We start from the raw sequence: 18851 nt of genomic DNA, 5'->3' as shown, positions 1-18851 counted from the left end.
TGTCTAATTATATTTAATTCTCCACAGATACATTCTGTTAATGGGTCTTCAGGATCGAAATGAAAAGCTTTTCTATAAAGTGCTGACGTCTAACATTGAAAAGTTCATGCCCATTGTTTATACTCCCACTGTGGGTCTGGCTTGCCAACAATATGGTTTAGCATTTCGGAGGCCAAGGTATGTAAGTTTATACTTCAAATAAATGTAATTGTATCTTTTTTTCCCTTCTTGGCAGCTTTCTGTAGGATTTTTTTTTTAAACATAGTTGAGTGTAACCCAAAACTGGAATAACGGAGATAATTCAAACTATATTAACTACATTTTTAGTCTAAATTAAACTGTAATTTGTATTGCATTGCAAAGATAAACTGTTGTTTCAGTATGTTAAAACATAGATGAATTTTATAATCTTACTAAGCCTAAATGGGCTTTCCTACAGGCACAATTGCATTTGTTACATGTCAGCAAAAGGATGAATTGACCCTAATCCAAATTTAGTTTAGCAGTTTGAGGAGCATTGGCCTTAGAATATGCGCGTGCATCCACCACCCCCATATATACATACAGAGAGAGAGAGGAAAAAAATTCAGGAATGTGTTCTAAATGTTTATAGCATTTTCTCATTTTCTTTCTGGAATGAATTTTTATTTTGAACAATAATGTGTGAAGATGCAGCATATATAAAACTTTTTAGATAGGAAAGACACTATCTGTCATATCAGGCAGCCCCTTAAATACACTTCAATTTTTCTGCCAACTGTGTTTTTTGTTTTGTTTTGTTTTTTTAGTTTCCTTTTTAGGTTATCAAAGTACTATCGCTCGATACATCAGTATTTATGAGGCCTGCCTGTCTCTTTCTGACATTATAAACTAGCATTTGAGAAGGGCTTCAGCCACATAATTAAAATGTTACTATTCAAAAAGATTAACTTTTTAACATTTCAACCTAAAGGGCCAAATTATCTGCTGGTGTAAATCAATGTAACTCTACTGAAGTCAGTGGAGCTATGCTAATTTATAAGAGCTGAAGATCTGGTCCCAGAACTTAAATTCTTTATAGGATAATTTCAGGCTCCTTTATTTTACCTGCACTGACACTTGGCAGAAGGTGGAGGGAAGGGGAGAAAGGGAGAAGTAGGATGTTACTTTTGTGCTCCTCTCTTCCCACCAAATCCATGGCGTTAGTTCTCCACAGGTCTGCTGAGGTTTAGCGGTTCCACAAGTGGTCCACACACATCCATCCTTCCTTGCTGTGATCACAAGCATAGGTCCTGGGGGTGCTGCTGCACCCCTTGGCTTGAAGTGGTTTCCACCATATATAGAGTTTACAGTTTGGTTCAAAGGGTTTCAGTACCGCCACTATACAAATTGTTCCAGCATCTCTGATCACAAGTGCTCCTGGCAGGAGTAATTTGAGTTGCTGTTCTGGGGCTTTGCCTAAAGTGAACAGAATGTAAAACTGTGCTTTAGAAAGTTTGATTTTGTTTTGAGCTGTATGTGAGTTCCCTATTAACAGATCCAGCCTTTCTGATCAAACCCTTGAAGACAACAGTGTAAGCCAAATGCGAGGGGTTAAAGAAGAAATCAGCTGGGCTCCATTTTTTTTTTTTTTTTGCATCAGGAGTCTTTGTGGTGAGGAGAGGGCTTTATTTTTAGGTGTGTGTTGCAGTAATTGAGCCTGGAGGTCATGAATGAAAAGATAACTGTGGGCAGCCTGCCCCCGGTCTCTGACCAGCATAAACTTGCCCACCCAGCTCCACCCCAGACTTTGAAGAGCCTGAAACCCTATTTCTCAATCTGACATCACTTCACTCTTCAAGATACCAATTTAGGATTCGTGGGGGGAGGTGGAGAGAAAATATCTTACGTTGTGAACTTTTGAAGAGCTGCCTGGGTAAAACTTTGGCAGCACATCACTGGCAGATATGGCCTGAGTTTTTCCCATACTCCTAACATAAAAATACTGTTGAATTTTAAGATTAATCCAACACTAGTAAATGCATGGCCATATATAGAGTTATTCTTTGGTATCATTTGTTTCAGGTATATATGATCAGAAATGCTGAAATGCCATTGTCATGCTGCTAAATGAAAACTTTTCCAAGTGTCCACTATGCAACTATCTCTGGCATGTCTGGTAATGTTAATTCAATAGGATCATAAAGCGTTATGGATCTTTGCACTGTATCTCATATACTGTTTAATTCCTGTTTTCCCTATGTTTAATTTTTAAAAGGCACAACACATTAGCCAGTCGTAAAGACCTTTTATCAAAGGAAGGACATAGTGACAGCAATTAATATATCATGTAGTATTTATTGTGTTGGGTGGTTAAGCATTAAAGAGGCAGCTGTTGGTGGTATCGAGCTGAACACCATTTTGCTTTGAGACTTTGAATAGGCCAATGACATTGCCTTTTTGGCACGGTTGGGTGAAGTGCTGCAGCTGATGGCTCATCTGGCTGGGTAAGATGCAGCGCACATTGCTTTGGTTATCAATCAGGACAAAGCTAAGTGCTGAACAATGTTTGAAAGATGTGGATGCTTATATAACAACAGCCACCACCATGTTTGGAGGTCTTCAGTGGCCTCTGTGGAGATGTCGTGATATCAGCTTTCTGTGAAGCTGCATATCTGCAGGTCCACAGTTATACCAGCTTTAACATATGTCAGTGAAACGTTGGGACTAGGGAAGGCTGAGGAGCTGTGGACTGACTTTTTCAGTCCTCATTGTCAGCTGCTCCATATTAAGTGCCAAGACAAGATCAGCAATGAGGACACTTGTAGCAAAACATAGCTCCACCGCCATCAGTCTGTTTTGGTTTAGGCAGCAGATATATGTTATTAAGATGGAAGACGAATTAATTATGAAGTGTGTTTCCCAAGAAATTTCACTACTCCCTCAGGGAGCATGAGGTCACCAAATGCCTTGTTGGTGCAATAAGATTGCCAGTGATGGACCTAGACTGAACATCCAGCCAGACTGTCTTAAGGACCTAGCTAGAGATCGATCTATGTAGCACTTGATCTGCAAGGAACCTTCCCATTGGGATTTGCCTTGATGATGATGACGATGATTTATTGTGTTGGAGTAATTAACTGAATTTTATAGACCCAGCAAATGACAGCAATATAAACAACTGCAGGTATAAAACAAGGATAATTTTCCATCATTTTACTTTCTTGTGTTTCTTGTGTATTTTGTTCAACAGAGTTTTTGAAAACACAAAGGTTATTAAACTGGTATGTGGATAGTGAATGTATTTAATTTTGATTTGTTGTTTAGTACTACTAAAAATTGTCAGATCACACTGTGGGGATAATAATTACTTTCTCCTGAATCAGTTGGCATTTCTTCTTCTGAACTACAAAAGTTACAAAGTAGGGACTGGCTATTATTAAACTAATAGTTAATTTCCAAGTGAAAAGGATACCTTGTTTGACAGGTACCTATGAATGCTTTTCTGGTTTAACACTAATCTCTACTCAAATCTAGCAGGACTTCAATCTGTAGGGAGATAGTTGTTTTCTTTTGTGAGATGACCCTGTTGTTTCATGAAACAAGATTAGTTTCATGGGGGGAGGCGGAGGGAGTTCACGTGATTTTTATGGAGAACTGGGGCAGGTTGTAACCAGAGAAGTTTTTTTTTTAATCATTACTTTATTGACAATAAAGAAATTAAATGTCAGCGGCTGAAGGAACTCTGTATGGCAGGCCACACACAGAGACAGAGAGAGTGCCTTGTAAATTGAGTATACAGTTTACACTGCTGAACTTCTGAGTTACAAGCGAATTGTGAGCCACTGGCTTATTACAGTATCACATAATAGATGCCCTGTCCACGGTATTATCAATGGATGTATTCATATCAAGATGTCCTTCAAAGTGAGGTGTGACAAGCTGAGACTTTTAAAAGTGCATATACAAATATATAAATCTACATTGTATATGCAGAATACTGCTGTGTACACACACATAAACATGCTGGGTCAACTGAAAAAAAAACATTTACAGGTGCCACACTGTCATAACTGAAATACCACAACTATTGACTATTCTAAATGTAGCTGGACATGATGGTATTGCAGATACCTTAGTATGGTAAACAATATGGTTAAGCAAGCTGGAAAGTTATTTGTCTCTGCCATCTCCTACCAGCATGTTTATCTTTCAATGTTCCAGAAGAATAGGTATGTCTTATGACCACGGAAATGTTCATCTGCCAGGATGGGGTATCAAAGAAAAGAACAGGTTTCCTTGGTTCTCCCAAAAGCTCTCCCACTTTAGAGCCAAAGAATCTAACCACTGTCCACTTGTTTTCCAAAATCAGTTTTGGCTGGCTTCAACATTCACTTCAGTCCCCAAAACATATGGCAATGAACAATATCCACTTTGAGAGACTAGTGACTATAGATGAAGTACTGCACTTCGTGATCCTTCCTCTTTTATTAAGTTCTGAAGAGCTGCATGTGGCTCCGGAGTCACTGGTGGCCACCCCTGCATTAGATGTTTTCTGTTTTATTTTCTATCCCTTTCCTAATGCTTCCTAATATTCTGTTAGCCTTTTTGACCACTGCTGTGCATGGAGTGGAAGTTTTCAGAGAATTATCCATGGTAGCTGTAAGACCTTTCTTGAGTAGGAACCCCTAATTTAGGACCAATCATTATATGTGTGTAGTTGAGATTTTTTTCCCCCAGTGTGCATTACTTTGTACTTATCCATATTGAATTTCATGTGCTATTTTGTTTCCTAATCACCTAGTTTTGTTAACTCTTTGCAGTCAGCTTTGGACTTAACTATCCTGAATAATTCTGTATCATCTGTGAACTTTGTCACTTGATTGTTCACTCCCTTTTCCAGATCATTCATGAATATGTTGAACAGCACAGGTGCCAGTACATATTGTTGTGGGGCTCTGCTGTTTACCACTCTCCATTGTGAAAACTGACCATTTATTCCTACCGTTTGTTTCCTATCTTTTAACCAGCTACTGATCCATTACTGAAAATATCTAAGTAAGTCTAGGTTCTATAGTGCATTTTACATGTAACCATTTGTTTCCAAATCTTCTACTTGTTGTATGTTGGCAACAAGAAGAAAGCCAAGGAAAGTGTGGGCCCCTTAATGAATGAGGGAGGCAACCTAGTGACGGAGGATGTGGAAAAAGCTAATGTACTCAATGCTTTTTTTGCCTCTGTCGTCACGAACAAGGTCAGCTCCCAGACTGCTATGCTGGGCATCACAACATGGGGGATAGATGGCCAGCCCTCTGTGGAGAAAGAGGTGGTTAGGGACTATTTAGAAAAACTGGACGTGCACAAGTCCATGGGGCCGGATGAGTTGCATCCGAGAGTGCTAAAGGAACTGGCAGCTGTGATTGCAGAGCCATTGGCCATTATCTTTGAAAACTCGTGGCGAACGGGGGAAGTCCCGGATGACTGGAAAAAGGCTAATGTAGTGCCAATCTTTAAAAAAGGGAAGAAGGAGGATCCTGGGAACTACAGGCCAGTCAGCCTCACTTCAGTCCCAGGAAAAATCATGGAGCAGGTCCTCAAAGAATCAATCCTGAAGTACTTACATGAGAGGAAAGTGATCAGGAACAGTCAGCATGGATTCACCAAGGGAAGGTCATGCCTGACTAATCTAATCGCCTTCTATGATGAGATTACTGGTTCTGTGGATGAAGGGAAAGCAGTGGATGTATTGTATCTTGACTTTAGCAAAGCTTTTGACACGGTCTCCCACAGTATTCTTGTCAGCAAGTTAAGGAAGTATGGGCTGGATGAATGCACCATAAGGTGGGTAGAAAGTTGGCTAGATTGTCGGGCTCAACGGGTAGTGATCAATGGCTCCATGTCTAGTTGGCAGCCGGTGTCAAGTGGAGTACCCCAAGGGTCGGTCCTGGGGCCGGTTTTGTTCAATATCTTCATAAATGATCTGGAGGATGGTGTGGATTGCACTCTCAGCAAATTTGCGGATGATACTAAACTGGGAGGAATGGTAAATACGCTGGAGGGCAGGGATAGGATACAGAGGGACCTAGACAAATTGGAGGATTGGGCCAAAAGAAATCTGATGAGGTTCAATAAGGATAAGTGCAGGGTCCTGCACTTAGGACGGAAGAACCCAATGCACAGCTACAGACTAGGGACCGAATGGCTAGGCAGCAGTTCTGCAGAAAAGGATCTAGGGGTGACAGTGGACGAGAAGCTGGATATGAGCCAGCAGTGTGCCCTTGTTGCCAAGAAGGCCAATGGCATTTTGGGATGTATAAGTAGGGGCATAGCAAGCAGATCGAGGGACGTGATCGTCCCCCTCTATTCGACATTGGTGAGGCCTCATCTGGAGTACTGTGTCCAGTTTTGGGCCCCACACTACAAGAAGGATGTGGATAAATTGGAGAGAGTCCAGCGAAGGGCAACAAAAATGATTAGGGGTCTGGAACACATGACTTATGAGGAGAGGCTGAGGGAACTGGGATTGTTTAGTCTGCAGAAGAGAAGAGTGAGGGGGGATTTGATAGCTGCTTTCAACTACCTGAGAGGTAGTTCCAGAGAGGATGGTTCTAGACTATTCTCAGTGGTGGAAGAGGACAGGACAAGGAGTAATGGTCTCAAGTTGCAGTGGGGGAGGTTCAGGTTGGATATTAGGAAAATCTTTTTCACTAGGAGGGTGGTGAAACACTGGAATGCGTTGCCTAGGGAGGTGGTGGAATCCCCTTCCTTAGAAGTTTTTAAGGTCAGGCTTGACAAAGCCCTGGCTGGGATGATTTAATTGGGTATGGGTCCTGCTTTTGAGCAGGGGGTTGGACTAGATGACCTCCAGAGGTCCCTTCCAACCCTGATATTCTATGATTCTATGATTCTATGATACTTGCTATCACTTGAGTCTCTCTGCTTTGTTGAACTTTTACTTGTTTTCAGTATAAACATGGAGCGGTTATCTGAGGTTAAACTACTAAGCTGGGGTGTACTGCTTCTTTGGAAGCAGCACATCTGTGCATACTGGGAGTTTCCAGTGGAACAGGGGCTAGACCACTCCAAGGAGATGCTCTGAGGTCTCAGGGATGGGAGCGTAGACCTAGAGGGTAGTGCTTGTGTTGCCCGTGGCTGGTGGAGTCGGGGAGCTGACCCACAGCTGGCACAGACAAGGCTTCCTCACATTAAGGGCAGGTGGTAGTGAGGTGTCTCAAAGCGCTGGGTACGGGGAAGCATCACAGTCATGTAGCCGGAAGGATCTATACCCTGTTTGCTAGTTAACCAAAGCTCACGCTCCAGGAACAGATATACCAGATCATATAATACTAGGAGATTCAAAAGTAAGAAGGTTGGAAACGAATATAGAAAAAGGTTATGCTTTGTTATTTTCCATTTGTTTATTTTGGATAAGGGGAGAAGAACAAAGAATGGGCAAAATGAGTCACCTGGAGACATATGCTAAACATACCAAACTGCAGCTGGAAAAACTGTGTGCTGACCATGGCTTGGAAACAACAGTAAAAAATGCAGAGGAGTTAAGAGCTTTACTCATGGAATATGATGAGCATCAGGGATAACTGACTGATCCATCAAAGGTACCTGAAGTCAAGGGAACAGGTGTGGTGGGCTTAGGAAACCAGCCTGGCACATGTTCCAGAGAGAGACCCATGCAGTTAGAACTGGCCAGAGTAGAGATCCAAAAGCTGGAAATAGAGATGAGAGCCTGAGAAAAGGAGCTGGAAGCAAAGAAACACCAGGAAACGGAGATGTTAGCAGACATGCAAAAGCTTGGAAACAGAGGAATGAAAGAAGGTAGCAGAAGCCCAAGAAAGGGAAATTGCAAGAGAATGGTGATCTGAGGTGAAACTGATAAGCTGGGGGGTACTGCTTTGGAAGCAGTGAATCCTTGAATACTGGGAGTGGAACAGGTGCTGGACACTACAGGGAGACGCTTAGAGGTGGTGGGGCTCATAGAATCATAGAATATCAGGGTTGGAAGGGACCTCAGGAGGTCATCTAGTCCAACCCCCTGCTCAAAGCAGGACCAATCCCCAATTAAATCATCCTAGCCAGGGCTTTGTCAAGCCTAGCCAGGGCTTTGTCAAGCCTGACCGGGGCTGGAGTACACCTGTCGCTAACTGGTGGAGAGAGAGCAGGGTCTGTGTAGACACAGAGGGGAGTTGCTTGTATTGCCCGTGGCTCATGAAATCAGAGAGCGGACCCACGGCAGGCACAGACAAGGCTTCCTCTCACTAAGGGCAGATGGCACTGAGGTGCCTCACAACCCTGGATACCCCCCGGGAAGTGTCACAGACCTTGTTCTCAGTTGAGCCCTTTAAGCATTACTGTAATACATATAACAGTAAACTCTAACGAATTTGGCGTACAGGAGAAAATCTAGATTAAATAGAAAATTTATTTAGAACCTGTATTTTTGCAAAGTATAATAAAGTATAATTAAATATATGGTGTAAATTTACTGAGGAAGGCTAACAGAATATAAAAGACCACTCACACTTTATTCTGAAGAGGAATATAATTAAACAGTCACGATTATGATAAATAATCAGTTTGGATTATGGAAACCAAGAAAGGATAAGCATGACGGTCTGGTTGTGCTGTACATCATATTTCACATTCATTTGTATTGAAATGTCTGCGAGGTTCTTTTTTATTATGGCAAATTCAGCTTTAATAACATATGAAAAAATACATACATTTTGAGCTTGAGTCTGTGCAGCAATGCAGACAAGTAGTTTCCCTGCTCAAGTGAGGGCTTTATATACACACATTGCCTTTAGTGGGACTCTGGTGAGTTAGGGCCTGCTTGTCCAGAAGAGTTTTCAGAATCAAGGTCATATTTAATAGGGAGTTTAAGTGCACTGTCAAACCCTGAGATAGGTAGTTAGATAGCCTTAGAGGATAGAATTAATTAAGAAAGAGATTTGACCTATCTATACTTTTGATGTTTTTCAGTAATTAGGTTTTTAAGTGGCATCTAATTGACAACAAATAATAACTCATAAAGCAGTCTTTGTGAAATATTGAATGGAGACTGTTGCCTGACCATGAAAAATATTTAATCTCAAGGAGACCATCTGGAAAGTATCTGGACCATTGGTTTGAAAGCTGACATTTGTTTGTAAAATGTTGAGTTAAGGGTTCTAACCTTATTATTCATAGAATCATAGAATATTAGGGTTGGAAGAGACTTCAGGAGGTCATCTAGTCCAATCCAATCCTGTGCTCAAAGCAGGATCAACACCAACTAAATCATCCCAGCCAAGGCTTTGTCAAGCCAGGCCTTAAAAACCTTAAATTATGATGGTTACTCTGAAGATTTAACATGCAAACAAAGAGTATGCGTTCATTCAGCTTTATGTCCCAGTAGTGGTTACTAGTTGATGCTGCTGGTTTCTGAAACATACCATTTTGCTATGAGGATAATCCAGAATCTGTTATGGGTACTGGTGGCATCAACTAATAACCACTACTGGGACATAAAGCTGAATGAATGTGAACAAATGTCAGCTTTCAAACCCATGGTCCTCAGTTACTTTCCAGATGCTATGTCCAGGTACTTAAAATAAGATATGAATACAGTTAAGAAGTTAGGAATGTAATGGAGTTATGATTTTAGTTGCAATGATCAGCATATCCTCTTTCAGAAGCATTATCTCAGAATTTGAATTGTGAAAATATTTTTGGTGAATTTTTTTTTACTATCTTAAAAGAAAGTCCTAACATCAAAAATAGCTTATTTGAACAAAAACATGCATATTACACTTACTACTACTTAACAACCAGCAGAAGTTATCGTTTGCTGTAAATGAATTTAAAAAAACCCTAATAAAATAACAGTTCCTTCTGCTGCTTTATTCATCCATCAAGTATAAAAGTGGTAAGGTTCAATGGAAATTCCCATTAAGAATCCAAAAATAACTTTACTGCACAGTGTGTGGAACACCCAGGTGTTTTGGGTTTATGTGTAAACTCAACATGTGGAGAATGGAGAAAAACTGTCAAATGTTGTTATAGTTAAGACTTTAGAAACTGTTTAAATGTTGGATAACTATGTGTTTCTATCTCTAAAAGGAAAAGCAATTTCAAACAGAATCACAAAATTAAATCCTGGTAGGTATTAAACAGCGTCACATTCCTGTTCATCAAATTGCTTCTGAAATTCCTCGCTGTTGGAATCATGTGCCGTCACATTGACTGGGAAACATTAGAAAAGAAAAAGCGCAGTTAGTTGCAGTCACATGTCTTGAAGCATGTCCCGAATCTCATTAAAAAGGAAGAAAGAAAAGGAGGACTTGTGGCACCTTAGAGACTAACCAATTTATTTGAGCATAAGCTTTAGCTTACGAAAGCTTATGCTCAAATAAATTGGTTAGTCTCTAAGGTGCCACAAGTCCTCCTTTTCTTTTTGCGAATACAGACTAACACGGCTGTTACTCTGAAACCCATTAAAAAGGAAGGTATGTCAGCGTTACCTTTCAGTTCCTGTTTCTTCTGCATGTTGTTTTATATAGAACCAAATCTTCCATAATTACAAGATCTTACTTGTCATCAGAAGATTTTACCTAAAAAGTTATCTTTTTCATGTGAACTAATGTGCCTTGTCCTTGTCCTCATGTTTTGGTCCGTCCTTGCAGGGAAAATATTCCTTCCCAACTTGAATGTCAAGCATTCTCTCAACTTCTGTATTAACAAAGACCCACAGGTCTGAGGGAGAGTCCATTTCAAAATTGATAGTTTCATGTATTGTGAACTATTTAAATGTATTGTGTCTATTTCAGATCTTAATGTTTATTTTCCTAGTGCTATGGCAGCATACCAAATGTGTTTTGTTAAAGTTTCTGGGCTTGATTTTTGAAAATATCCATTTTGGGGGCATATGTACTTATTTTGTTTATTTCAGCATCAAGATCCCTTAGTATGGAAAAAGGTGCCTAGAAGTTTGGAAATTGGTCCCTTAGTTCTAATATTTGGAAGGCAGCAATCTACATTTAGCTTCTGAGGATAGGTCAGATTTTTATGTTGTAAGATAGTGCTGCAAGTCTGCTTTCATTGACATATTCATTGTTCACTAGAAAGGGGAGACTGTTGAATTCAAGATGGTTTTACAGTTCCCAAGAAAACTATATCAGGCCAGAGAGCAGTGATTGTCTTGCATTAATAGAATTAATAGAATCTTGAAGTTGGAGGCAGACGTTGCAGTTCATCTGCCTGCCGATACAAGATCGTTCCCTGCAGTGTGTGTGTATGCGTGTGTTTGCGCATGCGTTCGCGCAGGGGTGCAGATACATTTCTTGGGTGGGTGTAACCAGCTGTAATAGGGCTTTCACCACATTACTTTGGAGACTATTCAACACCCTAATAAGATTTGCATGATTTTTTTTCAGCATAAATTTTCCATTTGTTAATTTATTGGATGTCTTCCTGATACACATCCCTTCGGAGACTGATGTCTTGTCTACATGAACTCTTAGTTCACAGCAAACTGGGGTGTGAATTGACCCCATACTAGCCTTCTGCAAACTAACTTGTCTGCAAGGACCCTGCTGAGATGCATTAACTCTTAAACTAAGTGTTTATGTAGACAAGCTCTGGGGATAGTTTGTCTGATTATCAAAGGACCAGATATTTTTTAAGTTGGCTCAGTTGGATCATCAAGGCCAAGAAAGTCTTTTTTGGTCCCTTGTGGCCCTCCATGAACTCTTGTTTTAGCACACAAATAAGCATTATTTTTCTCTTTAAAGACCAGACTCTTGAAGTTCTGGGTCTATTTGACTCTTAACCAAGATAGCATACCTCCTTCCCACCTTGAATAGCCTCTTCCTCTCTTCAGAAAGGATGGACTCATGTAGTATTTTCAGTTATGAGTGACTGTCTATTTTCAGGAATAACAGAGTCTTTTCTCTTATAGCAAAAATATGACCATTTATTATTTGTATCTGCTTTTGGGCATGTGCACTGCTGTCTCAGTGAGGCATCTGGGCATTTATTTCATGCCTAAGCCCAGTGCAAACCTCAAACTGGGTGAAGGTAGGTGTTCCCTTGCTTAGCTTTCTTGTGGGGCCAAATCCTGTAGGTATACTCCCAGCACACCTGGCTCCACACAAAATAGCTGGGGGAGAACATTTAGCCCAGTGTTAAGGGAACTTACCCATGATGTGGGTCAATTCCCCCCTCAGTGTGATGAGAACAGATTTGAACAGGTGTCCCTTGCTTCTTAGGTGAGTGACTTAACCATTGGACTATGGAATGTTCTGATGTAGGTTTCTCTGAATCTCCCTTGTTGAAGCCATTCCACTTTGTATAAAATAATTATTAATTGGGCCAGAGAAAGAGTGAGAATGACTCTATACTGGATCAAACTCAAGGTTTGTCCAGTCCAGTTGTCCTGTCTCTGACAGTGATTAGTACCAAATCCTTTAGCGGAAGGTGTAAGAAATCTGCCGTAGGAAGATGTGGGATAATCTGCTCCACATAGGTTTTATCTCTGATCTCTAATAGTTAGAAATTGACATAAGCCCATCAGCACAAGGTTTAACATCCATTCTAAAATTTGTTGATATTTGTTTGTTTATAATGACGACTCTGGATATTCTTCATATTCATTTAACTATTCAGTCCCTCTCTGAATTTTGTTAAATTCCTGGTTTCAGCAACTTCCTGCGGTAACAAGCTCCTCAGTTTGTTTACATATGTGAAAAAATATTTCCTTTTATTGGTTTTGAATTTTACACCTTTAAATGTTATTGAAACTCCCCTTGTTCTTGTTTTATAGGAAAGGTAGAGTGGAAGTTCCCAATCTACCTCCTTTATGCCATTCATTATTTTTTTAATAGAAGAGATTTTCCAGGCCTTTGATCATTTTCATTGCTCTTTTTTGACCTCCCCCTTTTAGTTCTGAAATATCCTTTTTGAGATGAGGGGATCAGAGCTATGTACAGTATTCCAAAGGAAGCCATACTATTGATTTATGTTAAATCATTATAATCTTATCCCATTCCTTCTGCATCCTAACATCTGGTTAGCTATTTTGACCAACATATCTAAAGTATTTTCTTATTTCTTTGGGAGTATGCTTGCCTTAGAGCTTTTCTCTGCTGCACATTTGCTCTATTCGGCAACACCCAGATCTCTTGATTACATAGTCAATAACCTTTCCTCCCAGCTGGTAAAAATTCCTTTGTCAATTTTTTAGCACTCTGTAGTAAGGTTTTGTTTCTGCATTTCTTAAAGGTATAATGATCTCTCTTTCTTACCCATAAAATGTCAATTCTTCTCTTTTTTAATATCAAATCAATCCCATTAGAAATATACCCAAAAGAGGTTTTATTTGAATCAGGTAACCATTGTGCTGCTGCAGTCACTTAAGTATTCTGTCATCTTCATGTACTACTACATTTGGAGAATGTATAAGCAAACCACATGGGGTAAGAAATAAAGTACTATCATGGCTTAAAAACAAACAGTACCTCAAAGCTTTATAGTAGGACTTGTATTCTTTAATGATAGGGGGAGCTGGTAGTGAACGATTTAGGTCTTAATACTCTCCATTATAAACGATTCTAGTAAACTTTTTTTAGAAGCAGGCTATTGAAATTTGTTAGAGACAAAGCTCTGGGGTTAAGTTGTGTCTTTCATTTGTCCCAGGAAATTGCATTCAGGCTTGGCTGAGTTATAATCTTCTTAAAACTACCTTTTCCCTTCTCTCACTTTCATTACTCAGGAAAATTTTGACAGCATGCAAAAATAATTGAACATGAACAAGAGTCCAGCCTTCAGCCTTCCAAAGCAGCAACAGTGTCACATACTGTACAGGGAACACACGGGAGCTGCTGGAGCATCTGTAATAGTAGAGGGAGAAAGCTGGGCTGGGTTCTCCCACCTGGACCACAATCCCCCTGACATATGGCCCAACTGACCCATCATCTCTCCTTCCAGCCTTTGCCTGCTGACAGCTAATATCCTGTAGCTCCAGTGGTAGAAGTGTGTGCTGCTGTGCTGAAAATACACAGTTTGAATCCTGATGATGGTACATGATTGGGGGCTTAGGGGTTGTTATAGTTGTACTTAATTTTGTTTTTACCTCTTTCTTTTAAAACAAAGTAATAAGAAATTACATTAAAAGAATCCTATAATAAAGATATTCTTCACACTGCAAAAACAAGAACTCAAAAATTAGGAAATGCTGGATTTAAGATTGTCTGTGTAACCTTAATTCCGTACTTTATGTATATGCATCATGATAAAGTCTTTAATTACATGATCATACTATTTTTTCGCACAGAACCTCTGCTTCGTTCCGTGTTGTGGATGGACACACAAGTTTGCATGAGCAACCTTTAATCTGGCATTTCGTAATTTCTGAAGGCTTGACTTTGGCAACCTAAATAACCTTCAATTAACCTACTCTATTTGTGTGCAATATATTAATAATTGATCTGAGAAAGGTAAATAGAGAGGTGGCAAAATTTGCAGATGATATAAAGTTATTTCGTTTAATTGCAAATAAAAATACTGACGAACTAAAGAGGGACTTAAGAAAGCTTAAGTGAATTGGAAGTATTATGGTAAATGAAAGTCATTGTTGACAAATACAAAGCACGACACGTAGTCTGAACTACTGAGCCTATTAATGGCTTCTAAAATCATTATAGCCACTGGAGGAAAAAACTTGTGAACAGCTTAGTGAAAAACTCTGCTTAATGTGAAGCAATGGTCAAAAAAGCATACCTGATATCAGGATCTACAAATAAGGCTGCGAGTCTGTTGTGGAGGTCACAGAAGTCACAGATTCCATGACTTTCCATGACCTCTGTGACTTCTGCAGCAGCTGGTGCTGGCTCAAGGGCTGCCTGAGCCGGGCAGCCCTTGGGCCAGCAGCAGCAGTTTGGGTATGTGGGAGGGGGTTAGGGGCAAGGGGGGTGTGGGCGGCTCTTACCTCAGGGTGAGGGGCTCCCACTGGCATGACCTGCAACTCCTAGGTGGTGGAGGGGGAGGGAGGCTCCACGCTGCCCACGCCCGCAGGCCCCGCCCCTCAGCTCCCATTGGCTGTGGTTCCCAGCCAGTGGGAGCTGTGGCAGCTGGCGCTTGTGCCCCTCCACCGACTAGGAGCCACAGAGATGCGGAGCCAGGTAGGGAGCCCCTGCCAGCCCTGCCAACCCCCCTCCCCCCCGCAGCACCAGCAGGGGTCCTGGGCCACCTCCGCCAGTACCTGCGGCACCCCAAGACTGTTCCCTCCTCCCACAGCCCCCCTGCCCAAGTTTTAGTCACAGGTATTTTTAGTAAAAGTCTTGGACAGGTCACGGGCTGTGATTTTTTTTGTTTACTGCCTGTTACCTGTCCTTGACTTTTACTAAAAATACCCATGACTAAAACGTAGACTTATGTATAAATAACAGTATCAGAAGTAAGACTGAAAATATTATTATATAACTTTGTCACACTCTCACCTGAAACAGTGTTCAGTTCTAGTCACCCTATCTCAAAAAGGTTTAAAGCAGAAATGGAAGGACTTCAGAGGTGGATTCCAGAAATATTGGAAGACATGGAACTTCTGAATGAAAAGAATATGAAAAGATTGGGACTATTTAGTTTAGAGTAGTGGTTCTCAAACTTATTTGATCATGCTCCCTTTCTTTGTGTCTGTAGTAGTTTAGCCCCCCCCCCGCCCTTTGAACACTTGGCTAGCAGCCACCAGTCTCTGACTGCTCAGCTCTGAAGGCAGAGTGGAGAGCAGCGGCTGCTCGTCGGGCACCCAGCTCTGAAGGCAACTGTTACTTCTCTGGTGGTGGTGGCGCTGCCTTCTGAGCTGGGCACCCAGCCAGGAGCCGCTACTGTCCAGCCGCTGAGCTCTGAATGTGGGCAGTAAGTTTTTTTTCCTAAAGCTTTTCCGGCCCCTCCTGCACGAATATATTCTGCACCCCCCAGGAAGGGCACACCCCAACTTTGAGAGCATCTGGTATAGAGGTATGGCATGACAGACACACAAAAATAATGAATGGTATAGAGAAGGTGAATGGGGCACTCCTGTGTACCTTTTCTAATAATGCAAGAAGGAGGGAACCTCCAATGAAATGGAATGGCATCAGATTTAAACTAGATAAAAATAAATACTTAAATTGCATAATTGTCCTGTTGGTACTCATTGCCTCAAAATTTTATAGAGACCAGGAGTTTAGTAGGATTAATAAAGAGTGTCATTTTTATGGAATGCGAATATTGAAAGTTATATTTAGAAGAGACTGAACAAGAAATTGGAGGTACAAGCCAACAGTGAATTGATGGATATTAGGATAGAAGTTTGCCTGTGAGCAGTTTATTCTGTGACTGTCCAATATGGGATTTCTTGCATCTTTCTCTAAAGGATGTGGTACTGAGAGACGCACTAGTCTGATATGATTCTATGATTTCATCTTGGCAGAAAGGGAGGTCTTTTATTGTCATGACGTTTCTGAGGGAAGTTCCTGTTCATTTTCACACTCTGAAAGCTCTAGTTTTGATGACTCTTTGTTCTCTGATATGTGTAGAATAAATGGAAGGCTCTGTCTTGTGGGACTCCTACTTTATTTTTATTTTTTTTAATCAAGGGGACAAAGGCTAATTCTCTCTCTTGTCTTATCACTTGAAATAAGAATTCTGTTCCAATCCTAAGAATACAGAGGAAAAGAAACCATTGTATTGACTTTGAGAGGCCCCTGACTGTTTACCTCAAGCATACCTTAGAGTTAAGGAAAAAAGAAAAGGAGTACTAGTGGCACCTTAGAGACTAACCAATTTATTTGAGCATAAGCTTTCGTGAGCTACAGCTCACTTCATCGGATGCATTCAGTGGAAAATACAGTGAGGAGATTTATATACACACAGAACATGAAAAAAACTGCTGGAAATGGCCCACCTTGATTATCACTACAAAAGGTTTTCTCCCCCGACCCCCCTCCCCCGCTCTCCTGCTGGTAATAGCTCATCTTAAGTTATCACTCTCCTTACTGTGTGTATGATAACACCCATTTTTTCATGTTCTGTGTGTATATAAGTCTCCTCACTGTATTTTCCACTGAATGCATCCGATGAAGTGAGCTGTACCTCACGAAAGCTTATGCTCAAATAAATTGGTTAGTCTCTAAGGTGCCACTAGTACTCCTTTTCTTTTTGCGAATACAGACTAACAAGGCTGCTACTCTGAAACCTTAGAGTTAAGGAAATCTCACTACTTATTTGTTCCATTTAGGGCTCTATCCAAGCAAATAGTTTCCGTTTGAGTGATATAAAGCATTAGTATAGCCTACAGAGCCAGAAGAAGACCATCTCCATTTAAAATTGAACCTTACCCCACTAAGCAGTATTTCATTCCAAAAGACAGATGTGTTTCCTCATACCTTTGTTTGGCTTTACAGATTGAATATATCCATATCTACACAGAATCTGGTAAAAAGGTGGGTTTTTTTCTGCTAGTCCTAGGCAATAGTATCTGCCTGTGGGGACTTTTTATCCCAAGCTATATACACATTGAGTCACACATATGCAGCCCAGGTGTATTTGCTTCTGAAAATCCAGACATTTGTTTACTTTGGACCATTCCGCTCATAAGAGGAATCATGATTCTTATCTCAGTCAAAAAAGTATTTCTAACACACAGGTTTCAGTATTTGTTGGGGTAGGAATTTAAAGTTGTCTTTTTATTATATAGTGGTAAGCTTGGAAGGAAAATCTAAGATCTAGCTTATCACTGGTGTATGACTGAGTTCTCAGTGTGATGTGGCTGTGATTACAGCAAATGCAATCCTAGTATGTATCAGGTGAGTAGAAATAGGGAAGTATTAATGCCATTGTACAAGGCACTGGTAAGTAGAACTGGTTGGAAATTTTCAGATGAAACTTTGTTTAATCAGAAATTGCCGATTTGCTCAAGTGAAATGTATTGCCAAATCGATTGCAGATTTAACTTAACTTTTGCCAAAACTGAGGCAGATTTCCATTGGTAACCTGCTGGTGTTCTAGGCCTGACAGTCCAGTAGCAGAGAGTCTGCCAGGCTCTGGAGCCCTGCATGGAGCTTTCCAGACCCAGAATGGCAGCTGAAACTGGGTCTCTTGGGGCTGTTAGTCTCCTTGCTCTGCTGCAAGGTGCCTACCAATTCATAGAGCACCCACTGGTTCTGGGGTTCTCAGGGCAGCTGAGCTCCCTGCTCAAGGGGGCTTTTCAGGGCTTCTAAGGTTCTTACCTACTTCCAAGTAGGCAGCCCGGGGAGCCAGCTGTCCTGTGAGTGTGGAAGCCCTGAGGTCCTCAGCCTGGGACACACTACATGGCAGGGCTGCCCCATAAGTGTTTCCAGTACTTCCAGACTCCCAGTTCCATGAAAGAGCCCTGGAGCAAGCCCCAAGAGTCTCAGCTCAGAGGGGAGCCTAGCAACCTGAGAGCCCTGGCGGGAGCTGTGGCTCCTGTTGCTGGCAGGCTTCCTGCTGGTAGAGCAACTATGTGAAATTGATAGTCTTCTGGCATGAATTGCAGCTGTGAAACCAACAAGAATGTCAATTTCACATATTTCAGGAACACTATATGTCAGATTTTGAGAAACAACATTTTCGAGGATCTCTGGTGCACTAAGAAATTTCTGTAAATTTGCTTTTGTTCCGAATTGGAACAGTAGCAAATTCAGGAATACTTCATCTTCTGGCAAACCAAAACCCTGAGTTTTGGCCAGCTATACTGGTAAAACCTCTTCTGGAATACTGGGTGCTATTCTGATTCATTCGTATTCAAGGAAGGTAGGTTCAAACTGGAACAGGTGCCAAAAAGGGCTTCTAGGATGATGGAGGAATGGGCTCCTTATCTTACAAGCAGAGACTGAAAGAGC

General features: G+C 41.0%; 1 protein-coding gene across 1 annotated transcript in view; it reads left to right on the top strand.

Moving 5' to 3' along the window:
* Positions 1–18851, top strand: part of ME1 (malic enzyme 1) — a 292439-nt gene that overhangs the window by 24112 nt on the left and 249476 nt on the right. Inside the window, exon 2 of the mRNA XM_077811631.1 lies at positions 28–177. Within this exon, the coding sequence (XP_077667757.1) occupies positions 28–177 (150 nt within the window). The remainder of the gene's footprint in view (positions 1–27; positions 178–18851) is intronic.

Source organism: Eretmochelys imbricata, chromosome 3 (assembly GCF_965152235.1).
Source record: "Eretmochelys imbricata isolate rEreImb1 chromosome 3, rEreImb1.hap1, whole genome shotgun sequence".
NCBI lineage: Eukaryota > Metazoa > Chordata > Testudines > Cheloniidae > Eretmochelys > Eretmochelys imbricata.
Note: the sequence above shows the minus strand (reverse complement) of the source record. Positions and strands in the feature narration are given on the sequence as shown.